The 14420-nt window shown below is 39.6% G+C and overlaps 1 protein-coding gene across 2 annotated transcripts in view; it reads right to left on the minus strand.

Annotated features, from left to right (window-relative positions):
* LOC126253675 (lateral signaling target protein 2 homolog) overlaps nt 1–14420 on the minus strand; it is a 306841-nt gene that overhangs the window by 23527 nt on the left and 268894 nt on the right. The window contains exons 8-10 of one of the 2 annotated variants that reach the window (XM_049955195.1): nt 12772–12891; nt 12130–12326; nt 449–677 (exon numbers count right to left, since the gene is read on the minus strand). In XM_049955195.1, the coding sequence (XP_049811152.1) occupies nt 449–677; nt 12130–12326; nt 12772–12891 (546 nt within the window). The remainder of the gene's footprint in view (nt 1–448; nt 678–12129; nt 12327–12771; nt 12892–14420) is intronic. The other variant, XM_049955197.1, reaches the window with a different exon arrangement.

Genomic DNA, 14420 nt, shown 5'->3' on the forward strand with positions numbered 1-14420 from the left:
CCTCTGCTCCATATTAAAATCAATTCAAATATATATTTATATCTAAAAACAAAGATGATGTGACTTACCAAACGAAAGCGCTGGCACGTCGATAGACACACAAACAAACACAAACATACACACAATTTGAATTTTGTGTGTATGTTTGTGTTTGTGTGTGTTTGTTTGTTTGTTTGTGTGTCTATCGACGTGCCAGCGCTTTCGTTTGGTAAGTCACATCATCTTTGTTTTTAGATATATTTTTCCCACGTGGAATGTTTCCCTCTATTAATTTATATCACAAATATATATTTAAGTGTTCAAAACGCTGCATTCATTGTGAAGTTGGTTTCTTTTTCTATAGATTCATTCTTCTTAAGGTCTCTCTAATTTATTTCTGCAAAAAATTACAAGCACAATATGGGATGACAGATATACTAATGGCCCTAAAACGTACAGTCTCACAAACCTTTCCACAGTTGCGACAGTGGTGACGGCGCCGGACGACAGTGAACGCGGCAGCACACGCCATACAACGGGGAGCCATGATGTCAGGAACCCACGGCGGCGGCGCTTCCACTGCTGACTCCCACGCTTCTTCAGCGTGCTCCACACCTGTTGGCGTGAGCGTTGGTTGTTCTGTCTCAAAACACAGTGTGTGTCCTCATACACTTCCTCACACTGACAGCCATCAGAGACTGCGTGTGGGCAACAGGTACACAACACACTTAATGTTACTCAAAAGAAGTGGAATTAGAAGTGATTGAGAGACTAAACCCTAACATCTCTAACAAGAGATACAGGCCACAATAAATTCATGCTGGAACAGTTAAAGTGAAAAAATTGTTTAAACTGTGGCATATTGGACATTCAGAATTCTGCCGTACTGGTAACTTGCACACAGTTTCATCACTGGAAGAAAGGCATATTGAGAAAAGACATTACAAGACAGTCTGCAGAGAACTTGTCTGAATAGATTCAACAATTAGTCTTGTGATGACAGATATTCACTTCAGCATTGCTGGATAAAACATAAAATTTTAAAGTTATGAGAAGACAATAATGAATTTAAGCTGCCCAAATGTGTCAAACTCAAAGCACACGTTTTACATGGTTTACCCATGGATCCCAATCAACCTAATCTCATACAAGATAACAGAAGCAATCCAAGGAAAAATTACTTCATTGTATCTGCATTGATAGTCTGCACACCGATATGAAGTGAGTAGGTATTTAATAAATAGCACACTTCACTTTAAGATACCGTTGTTTTATTTGTCAATGCAACAATGTAACACAAAACTGACATCATATATACCATTCCAGTCTTACTTGTTATTGCTATGTAACGCATGTCCAGTAACTGCTCACATGTCAATATTCATGGCGTGACACACACAGGCATACTGACTGCTGAGGAATGCGGTCTTCCCAGTGTTGGTTGTTCACAACATTGCCAACGGATAGGAATGGAGTGACCTGCAAGCTGTAGTCGCTAAACCACATCTCCACATGGAAAACAAATTTAAAATAAATAAAAAATAAAAAAGTTTTTACTGGCTTTAACTATAAATGTCTCCTGGATCGAAATGGAACCCCACTTTCCTTCTGTAATGTGTTCCTGTTGTGTGTGTATGATGGGAAGTCAGCTGGTGTTGCAAGGTGACTACTGTATCTAGATGGGAGGTTACTGGTCAGTTTCCAGGTGGGCGGCACTGCTCTCAACAATGTTGCAGGGCTGGCGGCTGCAGTGTGGAAGATGTTCTACGTCCAGCGATCGTCTGCATTTCGGAGGCATCTTCTGCATTTAGATAGGCTATCTTACACCAATCAATGGACACTAATGAGTCTATCCCTTTAATGCAGAGAGGGAGTGTCCCTATCATTTCATTCCATAACTGCATATGGGCATCAGTAGGGCAGTTCCGATGTTCTGCGCTGTGTGCCCGGTCGGAGGAAAACGTGCTCTGTGATTGCCAAATTTTTGAAAATGATGGTAGTCTATTTTCCATACTGTACTGTTCCACTCTGTTGTGTGGCATTCACTTGCTTCTGGGGTTCCATGAGGAAGTCTTCAGCAGAGTGCTGGGAGCCAGGTGGTTGTTTGAAAAAACTCTCCTGGTAGATGCAGAGGTTCAGTCTACACCAGCTCTGCTGGGGAGGCCCCCAGGTCTTCTTTTAATGCACCGTGCAACCCCTACAGCACTACCAAAAAGGCACCAATCCACGAATCCTGTGTGTGGCACATTACACCTGCGTTCGAGTAGTGGTGTAGGTGCTGAACAATGCTGTTTGCACGTGCATGATATGGTGATGTCCTTATCAGATGTACCTCTTACAAATGGGTCATTCCACGAAAGATATCTTCATCCCACTGCCTATCCCGGTCAGATGTCACTTGTTGGGGACAGCCAAAATGCGAAATCCAACCACTGGTGAAGGTGCACACCATGTTCTCGGCAGTTTGTGTTTCCCATGGCAATAACTCCAGCTAACTGATGTACTGTCAAGCACTTTGACAAAATACCAGTAGTTATGTTCAAACTTGGGCAGATCCTATCAAGTCCAGGCACAAGAAGCATGCCTCCAAGTTGTCAGAAGTTATGAGAGGACCTCGGACATGCAGTTATTACTTTGCACTTTTGGTAGAGAATGCTGGTTCGAGTCCATGTACGGCAGTCTTGTATACTGGGTCACACGTAACACTGCATTACTACCACCCTCATAGTGTGAATGCCCAGTTGGCTGAATCCATGTAGAGAATATAAAACCTATTGTCATAGAAGAGCTTGTACATGTGGCCGCTAGTGAATCATTTCAGTTTATCAGCTCCTCAGCACCTGGCAGTGGCATGTGAAGCAAGTGCAGAGCCGTCTTGCCTTTCAGCAGGTCCTTCAACTACTCAGTGAGATTCAGAGGTGAAGACTTTTTGAACCACTTATATGCCAAATGTCAGTTTGTTACTGTGAAATAAAATTTAGGTAGATGACTTGCACTGGGGATAATTATTTCATGACTCTTATATTTTCACAGACAGTGGCCGATGGTCTACGTATATAGCGAAGACATTGCCTTCCACCACAAAACTGAAGAATCTAACTGCTTCATAGGCCGTTAAGAGTTACATGTAAAATGGTGGCCAACAGCAATGCTTGTCTGTAATCTTCTTGGAGAAGAAACCAAAAGGCTACTAGTGCCCATTAACATTCTGTTATGGCATAGAACCAACAGCACAGGATGTCTGTCCATTTTGTTTTAGGGCACAAAAACTAGGGTCATATGTGCGGTGCGGGATGAGCCTGTAGACTGCAGACTTTCCATGGACTGTCCACAATGCCTGCCACCAGCTCCACTGCAGCACGGTTCAGCTCAGTGACAAAGGGAGAGGGCACCAAGTAAATTAAATCAATGCTTCTAACAGCAGATTCAGGTTATTCAGAAAATTACCTTTAGTTTCATATGCATTTCGAATTATTAAACTGTTATTTCAAAACTCATAATTAATCTTTAATTATTCATTATCAGACTATTTTTCCTTGATAATTTGAGATCACCATTGGCTTGCCTATACAGTGGACTATGGGCTCATGGTGGAAGATGAATTTTTTGGGTCCTAAGTTGATTAATTCTACAATATCACAGCATGGTGAATACTGGCAGAGGATTAGCTAGTTGTTAGTTTCAAATTTAGGCTATGGCTACTTGCCATGTACAGACAAGAGAGTGTCCACCGTTTTTGCAGAAGTTGCTGCCTCTTTAGCAATCCCAGCCCCTGGACTGTTGCTGCTGACTCTTGCACCAGGGTGCTAACAGTAATTGCAGTGCTAGTTAGGTTGGCTATACAGGCATCTTCTTGTCAGCAGAAGCTTACTGTGTTCAGGACTACCCAGCCACAAAAGTGATAAGAGGCGCCATGATCGCCCAGTTGTGACTAGTCAATCGCACTGAATGGAAGTGAGTAGTCATGACAGTCACGAGTTCAGGCCAGTTGCCATCTTAGCATCGCAGAGCGTGCTTTGGGCACCGTTTGTCACCATACGTGGCTCCATTTGTGAGGTTGCAGGTAACTAAATTCATCTCCAAGTTCACATTCAGTAGTGTTCATAGTTACGCTGCTATCATCCAGTATGCGGTAAACCGTGCACTATTTCATATGATACTGGAATAGAAGTGCCCTGCCTGGGCTTCTGTTACCTTTCATGCTAGTGAAAAAAATTCTCCACGTTTTCACCACTCACATTCTATCGTTCAAGGGTTGGACCGTTTTAATCCAGTGCCTATCATATAAACTGAAGCACCAAAGAAACTGGTGCAGACATGTGTATTTAAATGCAGAGATATGTAAACAGGCAGAATATGGTGCTGCAGTCGGCAACACCTGTATAAGACGACAAGTGTCTGGTGTAGTTGTTATATTGGTTACTGCTGCTACAATGGCAGGTTATCAACATTTAAGTGAGTCTGAATGTGGTGTTATAGTTGGTGCACGAGGGATGGGACACAGCATCTCTGAGGTAGCAATAAGTGAGGATTTTCCTGTACGACCATTTCACGAACATATCATGAATATCAGGAATCCAGTAAAACATCAAATCTCAGACATCACTGTGGCTGGAAAATGATCCACCGAGAACAGGGGACCAGCGACAACTGAAGAGAATTGTTTAAGATTTCAATGCTGGGCCATCAACAAGTGTCAGTGTGTGAGCCATTGAATGGTACATCATTGTTATGGGCTTCTGGAGCCAAAGGCCCACTCATATACCTTCGATGGCTGCTCGACACACAGCTTTACACCTCGTCTGGGTCAATAAACACCAACATTGGGCTATCGATGACTGAAAGCATGTTGCCTGGTCGGATAAGTCTTGTTACAAATTTTATTGGGTGGATGGACATGTATGAGTATGGATACAACCTCTTGAATCCATGGACCATGCATATTAGCAGGGGACTGTTCAAGCTGGTGGAGGTCCTGCAATGGTGTGGGATGTGTGCAGTTGGAGTGATATGGGACCCCTGATACGTCTAGATAAAACTGACAGGTGACATGTACATAAGCATCCTGTTTGATGACCCGCATCCACTCATGTCCGTCATGTATTCCGACAGACTTGCACAATGCCAGCAGTGCAATGTGACCCCCCCCCCCCCCCCCCCATGTCCAGAATTGCTACAGAGTGGTTCCAGGAGCATGCTTCTGAGTTTAAACACTTCTGCTGGCCACCAAACTCCCCAGACATGATCATTAGTGAGTATATCTGAGATGCCTTGCAACATGCTATTCAGAAGAGATCTTCACCCCCTTGTACTCTTACGGATTTATGGACAGCCCTGCAGGATCCAGCACTACTTCAGACATTAGACGAGTCCAGGCCACGTCGAGTTACAGCACTTATGCATGTTCGCGGTGGCCCTACACAATATAAGGCAGGTGTACCAGTTTCTTTGGCTCTTCAGTGTAATTGAATGGTTATAATTTACATTCTTGTCCTGCAGCAAGGAGGCATAGGACACGGCTTGTGTATCAGGCTACCTTGTCAATTCATTGTGTGTCAATGGAGGAACAATGCAGTAGATTTTACCAGATCAGACATATTTTCCCTTGTCTGTAGCTTCCCTCTGTTGTTTATTATGTTAATTAACCATCAACTCAACCACTGCTAGAAGAAGATTTGCACACTGCCAGCCATGATCTTGATAGCAGCCAACTGATAGATGAATGACAAACCTCATCGCTTGCAGGAAAACAGAGATAACACCTGCAAAAATTATTATTTTGCTACTTCTCTTCAAATTAACCTTCTTAGTGTTCACACCATCATCTACATCACCAACAACTGCTATAAGGTGTCGGAGAAAAAACGATGCTTCAAATATCCAATACGCTCAGTCACTGCACATACACTGCCAATGCTTATCAATAGCTGTAGAGCTCATTGTCAAGTTGTGATACACCAGTCTGCACAAGTAATGGTACCTCTGTGATTCACCATGTCGGGAGCAGTAGATGTGACAAAACAACGCAAATGCAGACACTATTGGAGCTAAAGTTTCTGCAGTTCCTGACATTTTAACTCTCTTTACCCATCATCCACAACAGTGCTCATCTCAGTTGCATCATTACCCATCATTATGACATAACATTGCACACAAATGTTTAAGGATATTAACCACTGTTGCCCCCCACCTCCCTGTTGCAACCAGGAAGTCAGTAACACAGCATGTTACTTGTAATAAGTGTCTGAATGTCTTGCCTAGATGCCATCTGATCGTTCGTTATGACCCTACCATTTGCTGGAATTGTTTGAAAATAAAAAAAAGATTAAGAAACATCAGATTTAAAAAGCACCTGAAAGGATACATGTTAATGGCCAGGAAAAAAAGGAAGAGGCATTATTTACTGATAATAATTGGCAACCAATGCTATACAATCACAATAAAGTCATGAGATGATCAATTGACTTTTTTATTAGAACATTTTACACGTTTCGGGATTATACACACCTTCAGACATCCGTTACAGAAAAGTACAAAACATAAATGAACAGCGCACTCAACATGTCTCAACGTCACAGAAAATGAGTTAAAACTTCAACTCCTTCCTAACCAACCAGGAATACAGCCTTGACAACTCAAAGAAAGTATCGAATAACATATGACTGTGACACAAGCAGTCTTGAAGCAGAGCGTATACTGATGCTAAACAAGTCAAATAGCAGCGAAGCGCCCTCGGTAGGGGGCGCTGTATGGTCATGTGCTCCATGCGTTCACATGTAATTTAATAATAATATATTCAGCATATAACATCTAACAGGGTGTAATTATGGCTAGCAATCAGAATAGTCCTTCCATACACATTAACACCCCATCCGCCTATCGAATTACAGCCAAGTGACACTTATGGGCCACGATTGCCCAAACTGAAGCCTTCAAACAACAACTTACACCCCTCTACCCCATGGAGAAAGTTTAATGGTGAGAGGAAGAGCATTTTCATAAAATCCCAAAACACACGTGGGTTATACGTTATACATTCCTTATATAAACTAGTGGCACGATAATTGCAGGAATCCTACCTATGCTATCCAGATACCGGAAAGCTCTAGATTTTTAAAAAACAAAAACACAACATTAAAAATGTTAAAACTTTAAAGTCTAAAATCAATAAAATAAACCACAGTGTCACCAAAGAGCACCCAAAGGGTACAGTGGTGAACAAATCCGTATATGCCAACCTATCTGCCCATCTAACTTTCCCCGTATGACGTTAAACTAGCCAACCACACAGCAAAAAACCTAGCCTATCATAACGGTACATGCACAGAACACCACCAGCTCCAATAAAATTCACTATCGTACTACTTATGAGGTGATAATAGACATCACGTTCAAAATAGTATCCATTCAAACAAGCCAAGCAACCAGTTGTTCCCACCGGAAGCCTGTTCATTAAAGACTGGGTGGAAAGCGTGCTGTATATGAGCGTAGATCTCCAGATCTTCAAGGTTATCTAAAATCTTCCCTTTTGGTTCTAAATGCTGAACACTTAAGCTATCTTCTATTTTGGCCAGCTTATGGCTTGGTTAGGAAGGAGTTGAAGATTTGTGATATGTAACTCATATGACCAGATCTCATTTTCTGTAACATTGAGACGTGTTGAGTGTGCTGTTCACTTATGTTTTGTATTTTTTGTAACAGACGTCTGAAGATGGGTGTAATCCCAATCGCGTAACATGTTCTAATAAAAAAGTCAACTGAACACCTCATGACTTTATTGTGATTTTACAGCACTGATAGCCAATTATTAACATAAAAATGATCGCAGGCCTTAGACGGGATTTTATGTCCTGTATATCATTATTTACTGAACAACTTCCCTACACCAAAGGGACATTAGCTTTTATGCATTTTGAATATTAATTACAAAGAGGAACTAACTATAAAAGAAAACATGTAATGAACTATTCACTTAATCACCTGAACCAGATGCTTTCTCAAAAATTTCAATTAGATCCTACTAAAAGCCGTGAATATGATACATATTTACACATCATATTATACTTTTATAATTGCCAGCACTTCCACTGTTTAATAAATGGATAGATTATTACTCACTACACAGAAAAGAGAGAAAGTGAGAGAGAGAGAGAGAGAGAGAGAGAGAGAGAGAGTGAGTGAGTGAGTGTGTGTGTGTGTGTGTGTGTGTGTGTGTTTCGTATTTCCATACTTATGTCTGTGACTTTAGTTAGAAATGCATGAAATATGGCTATATGAAAATAATTTCTCTGCTTCTGACAATAGCTATGCACCTTTTATAAACATATTTAACAGCTTTCTTCACCACTTACACACAAAATGTCCATCCTTAATTCACATCAAAGCCAAGTGTGGACTTCAAGCAGACAAAAATTCAGGGCTGGGACAAGCCTTTTGTTGAATCAGTAGCAGTTTAAATTACTTTACAAAGCTTCTAATATCTGTAGGTATGGATAAGGAACTTTTGGATGCAAATAAGGGTCTTGCAGATCCATGTATCATTCTTCTTATCTGCACAGACTTTTAACTATAATCAGATCATTTAGAAAATTTTGGGGTCTTCTGTAGCTCAAACAGATGAAAGTAGAAGAAGTTTTTGCTCAGCTACATTAAAGAAAACATTTAGCAACCAAGCAATAGAATCCTGACACATATTACACGTATCACCTACATTATCCAAACATGTCTGACAGCCCAGTTCTGTGTCTCAATCTACCAGAAACTTTTTATTAGTTTTTCAATGTGAACAGAGTTTTTGTTGCTTAGCCCTTTACAATCCAATTTTTCCCCTCACTGCATTCTCCCCGACTGTTCTTTATAGTACAATATGGAAATGTGTCGGACATGCCTGACATTGGACCCGAAAGGACTCATACACAGCACTCCACTGATGAGAAGAGGAATATGTTTGAAAGTAATTTAACACGGGCAGTAACTGATACCAGAATTATTGGACATTTATTGTCCAAAATGCAACCTGTGGATATAATAAATAATGTGTCATAATTTTGCCCATTGTCTGTTTCTCAATATTTTTAGGGAATCCCTCATGAATTATCATGATGTTACAATAACGAGATAATATTTAGTTTTAAAGGACAAGAATTTGAACACGACAGATTAATAATCTGGAAGAATTCACCAGATCTTTTAAGTAAATTTGGGTGTACTCCAACAGAGTTTCATGTACCTATTACAGTTTATGACATATAATAAATGAGCAGGTGGATAACACTAAGAGTTACACAAGGTAATATGCAGATGATTCTAGCCAGCTGCAGGTAGACCTGCTGAGGGTCAACATTTGGTGCAAAGACTGCCTGTTGAACCACAAAAATAAAAATAGTATAGTGTGTGCAAACAGTTGAAACAGTACATCAGCATTTGATTACATTATCATTGGTCAACAGGTGAAAGCAAGATGACAAAACTATATTCAGTGGAATGAACCTATTGAAATGTTATTCAATGATAACAGCAGCTTACCAAACCCTTAGTATTTTTTGTTAGTCTGAAGCCCTTTCCCAAGAAGACAAAAGGAGGAGTGAAGGAGAAACTTATCCAGTATTAGTGGCAGATGCTGAGAGAGAGATATTGTGAATTATGGACATTTACAGGCAACATACCGAAAACCAACATTCCAGGAAAAGTCACCCCAATATGTTACCTCCTGCCAAACATCCATCTCACAAAGACAACAATGGTAAAATTAGAAAAATTTATGCATACACAGAGATTTATGAGCAGCTACACTGGCCACTTACAACAAGTGCTTGGGTTAGACTCCAGGTAAAACACATATTTTTCTCACATCCCAGAGATATCCATCTGAACATCTATTCCATTCCACTGTAGAAAATTCATGCTAACATTACTGCTATCAAGACAGTGATCAAAGCGAACCAGTATATGAATTTTCACCATACATGAGAATGTTTGGGATATTCCTGAACTTGCAAATCCAGCCTGTTTTGGACAAATTAGCATTTTAATACTTAGCTACTGAACAGATGATGAAATTTTGAATAAAACAATTTAGGCTGCACCATTGTAAAACACTAAAGCAATTAAATTACTGACTTTCTGACCAACTTGCTGTGGTCTTCTTCAGATTGGTTAACTGCTGCATACTGGTGAATGTCTTTCCCTACATAATGTCTATTTCGGTTATCTGGTAGCTACCAACATCACGTATCTAGTATGTCATTAGACAATTTGCACAGCTGTTGCTATGGAGGTGGAGGACTGTGCTACTCAGGTGGCCAACTGAAATAAAACTCCAGTAGGTGACTAGTGTGAAATAGCATACAGCAGGCTATTGCCTGTGCCACTCTAGTAAATGATTGGTAGGCAACTCTCATTGGTGATTGCTAGGACTGATAAACAAACAGATAGTATCTAGCGGAAGCCATTCACCAGTACCCAGCAGTTAACCGCTCTGAAGAGGACCGTGACAAGTCAGTCGAAACACAGGTAATTTAGTCGCTTCAGTGTTTCACAATGACACAGCCTAGTATTCAAAATTATTTTGTTCAAAATGACAATGGCCATGATGAAATGTCTTTCATAATATTGTGATGTGTTGGAAAAAAATCTTAAAACTAAGAATGTCACAACATTGAAAGCATTATATTACAGGACAAATTCATTACCAATCTAGTTACTTTAACATGTAATAGGCATTTGCTGTTAGAAACAGGCAGGAATACAGGTATTTATCTTTCTTTGATTATACTATCATTTTGCAATATCCCCATTGATTAAATAAAAATGATAAACATAAATCAATGCAAAAATGGAAATGAAGACTCTCCCGAAGAGAAACACAAAGCTGTTTATGTGCTTGGTGATATTGTCTGATGAGATGAGTGGTATTTGGTGGCCGATTAAAAAAAGTTTAGAAAGCATCACAGGAACATGTGACTTTTGTGATTAGGTGTGGAGGTATGATTCATGAAGCTTTCAGCAAACCGCTATTTATGCAAAGCACACTAGTATTACACATAGGCCAGTTGAATAGGACATGATATGCCTTTATTAAACACTGTATGAGTTGGTGAGAATGTAAAATTAATGGCTCAAAAAGAACAATTGTGTAAAATAATACTATATTCTTCATAAAAGCTAGCACCTGGCCACATTACACTAAGGCTGTGATAGCTAGAAACAAGAAAGGGCCTTGACTAAGCTGCTGATATATTCTGTGTGCGATTGAAGTAAATTGTAAGTCACTGAAACAACAAAAATGCTGCAACAACTAAAACAAATATAGCCAGAACTCAGTGAGTCTCAACACTTTGTTTATTTTAAAGTTATTCATTTTCTGGAAATGGCCTTATTTTATAATAAATTTATCATTATAAGACAGGGAGAAGAGAGAAAAAAAACTTCATTAGGTATTAACAAAATTTATTTCAACAGTTACATTTCCTACAACAGAATGGGTTGCAAAACTTACAGAAGCCTACACATCTGAATAGTGACTGCTTCCCACTGATAACTTCTTGGTTTTACAATGGTAGCACACATTAAAGGGCTGGTGTTGAGTACTGTTCACAGGTTTAATGAAGGCAGAACTTATTGCACAATAAGAAAGGTAAAGGTCAAGTAGCTTATTGGAAAGAGGAACATGAAGTAAAATGAATTTGGGAGGATGTGTTAAAAGTAAGGATATGAAGGGTTCATCAACACATCTGAACTGAACAAGTCATTCACGAGATTGGCTGGAGAGAGGCTAGTCTCCTAGGTGGCCCTAAATAGTTTCACACAGAATCCCCCTACTGGCCTTAAAAAAAACATAACTGTCAGTCAGTCAAACTGATAATGACACAGGTAATTGGGTTGATGTCAGGTGGATGTTTAGGGAAGTAGTACTGGACCTGAGAGGGAGGAGAAAAAGGGAGGGAGGGAGCTATTATGTATCGTTGTAATTACCATGCCTGCTCCCCACTACCTACAGGCCTATCTCTGTTTATATTCATAAGACTACCAGCAACGATTATGGCTGAACAGATGCTTTACAACTTAACAAATGTAAATCAATTCTCCAAGGAAAACTTTACCAGCTAAAACATCACACAACAGGTATTCTTTTCAACAGATGATGCTCACCATTTTCATCTGGAGAAGGGCATTCTTGTTCCTGTAAATCTTGGTCTGAGCTTTCACTGCTATCAGTAGTCTGAGAGGCACTCATTAGGAAGACACACTTAAGAATGTTCCTCAAGTCTCCAGCAAAGTTCGTCTGCAGCTGATCTGCTACACCAGCAATGCAAACAAAGAGGCGATGTACCAAATCTTCACTTGACCTATAAACGTTAATAGAAATTGCTTCTTTACTTACTAGCTGATCTGGAGTGCAACATTATATTAGATGAAAATAAAAAGAGTCCAAAGGAGAAAACTTCAAAACATTTAATTTTTACACCTTCCAAATAAACATAACCAACCAAAAGTCACTGGAATCAAGGTCCTGTAATCAGAACTCTGGCTGAAATATAGCAAGCGTAAAACTATACATCAACTAAGTTCTTTATTTTTGGAAATGTAATTACACTAACATTATATGAAGCTCACAAAGGCTTTCTGCATGACAGCATTATACTGCCACAGGTTTATAGAATGTGTTATGTTCTATTCATAACCGTGATACGAATGAACAAAGACACTAACATTCATTAGAACAGACTCCAGGGGTGTAAAAATGTAGTAACAATTGTTATGTTATAATCAACATGCAATAATGTTACATACCTAAATTTTGCCCTTGCTTCATTACGATTTGCAATTTCCGCAGCCTGCATAGCTAAAGCAATTTCTTCATCATCTTGGCACTCTGAGTTGAACGATGATGTATCACTGCTCATACTACAGCTGAGGAAAAAAGTAAGCAGCTTATAGCGGTGAATATAGAATAATTATTTCACTTCTATAATATGTAAAAATGGTAAAGGACACAGCTATGATATTACTTTCACTAACAGTGAACCAGTCAAGGTTTAGAATTTTATGTGTGGGAAAGGCAATATTCTTTGCTTGGAGCTGTGAAAGAAGAGGATGACATGAAGTGAAGATAAATTGGGAGTGCATCGGTGAGTCTCAATTTGCTGACAACAGCCAATAAATATAATATTAGGATGACTATGTGGGCTTACTGTTGCCGTATGTGACATTACAGCTGTAATGAAAGCAGGACTTCAAAGTGGAATCAAATATTCAATTTTTTTACTAGTGTGGATTGATATTTCCCAAAAGTTATGGGTCTAAGTAACCACATAAATTTAATATTACCCCATTTTTTAAATCTTTTTATTTCTCTGTCACCCATCACTCAATACAAAAAAATATATTCATATGGAATAAGTAACCTGGTTTGCCACAGGGAATAGGATTTCTTGACATAAATGATGCAACACATTACATGAGGGTTGTGTGTGTGTGTGTGTGTGTGTGGGGGGGGGGGGGGGGGCTTCTAAACTGCACGATTTTAGACCCATCAATGCATTTGATGAACTCCATAATGGGGTCTCATTACATTAATTACAAACTGCTGGGATGGAAGCAGAGTATGGCTTAGATAAAGGTGTTTCTGCAGGGCAGAATCCAGAGGGTAAGAGTGCGGAAAGATATCTCAGAGAAAGAGGAGGAATTTTTTGGAGATGCCACATGGACGTTTGTTGTGATTGCTGATGATGACATGGACACACAAATCACTCTAATATCAGAATCTTTGTAGATGATCTGGTAGTATATCACAGAATTAGCCAATTACAGGATTGAGAGACTCAATGGCCTTGCAACAACAGAGATGCAGGTAAATAAACAGAATAAGTGCCAATGGAATCAAGATTTAGTTTGTCAGTTTCTGTTCCAGAAATTGCAAAATAACAGTTGAGCTAAAGGTACGGGAATATTCATTCTCTATGTCAACTAATTTTAAGTATCTACGAGTGATATTTGATAGCAAATTATGCTGGTGTGTTCATGTGATAGGCACAGTTTCCAAGGCAAACAGGGTCAGCTTCAAAGTGATGAGAATCTTGAAGGTTTGTTCAAGGAAGGGGAAGCAAAAGGCATACTGGTCCTTGGTAAGAGCTCATCTTGAATACTGCTGTTCTGTATGGGACTCATAACCGTCTTATCTGGATTCGGGCCTGGAAGACATATGAAGTGCAGCAAGATTTGTCTACAGAAATTTTGAGCAATGCAGTACTATTAATGCCATGATAAAGCCAAAGAAAAATTTACAAATTATGTAATATGTACAAGGCTGTTGCAGGTTGCAGTGCTTGGGCTGGTATTAAAAGTAAGCTGAATTTGAAGTAATCGAGGAGAAGCCAGATGTTAAAAACACATTAGGCCACTCCCATCAAAGAAATGTGCTACACTACAACAAGTCTGTG

The sequence above is a fragment of the Schistocerca nitens genome, chromosome 4 (genome assembly GCF_023898315.1).
Source record: "Schistocerca nitens isolate TAMUIC-IGC-003100 chromosome 4, iqSchNite1.1, whole genome shotgun sequence".
Lineage (NCBI taxonomy): Eukaryota > Metazoa > Arthropoda > Insecta > Orthoptera > Acrididae > Schistocerca > Schistocerca nitens.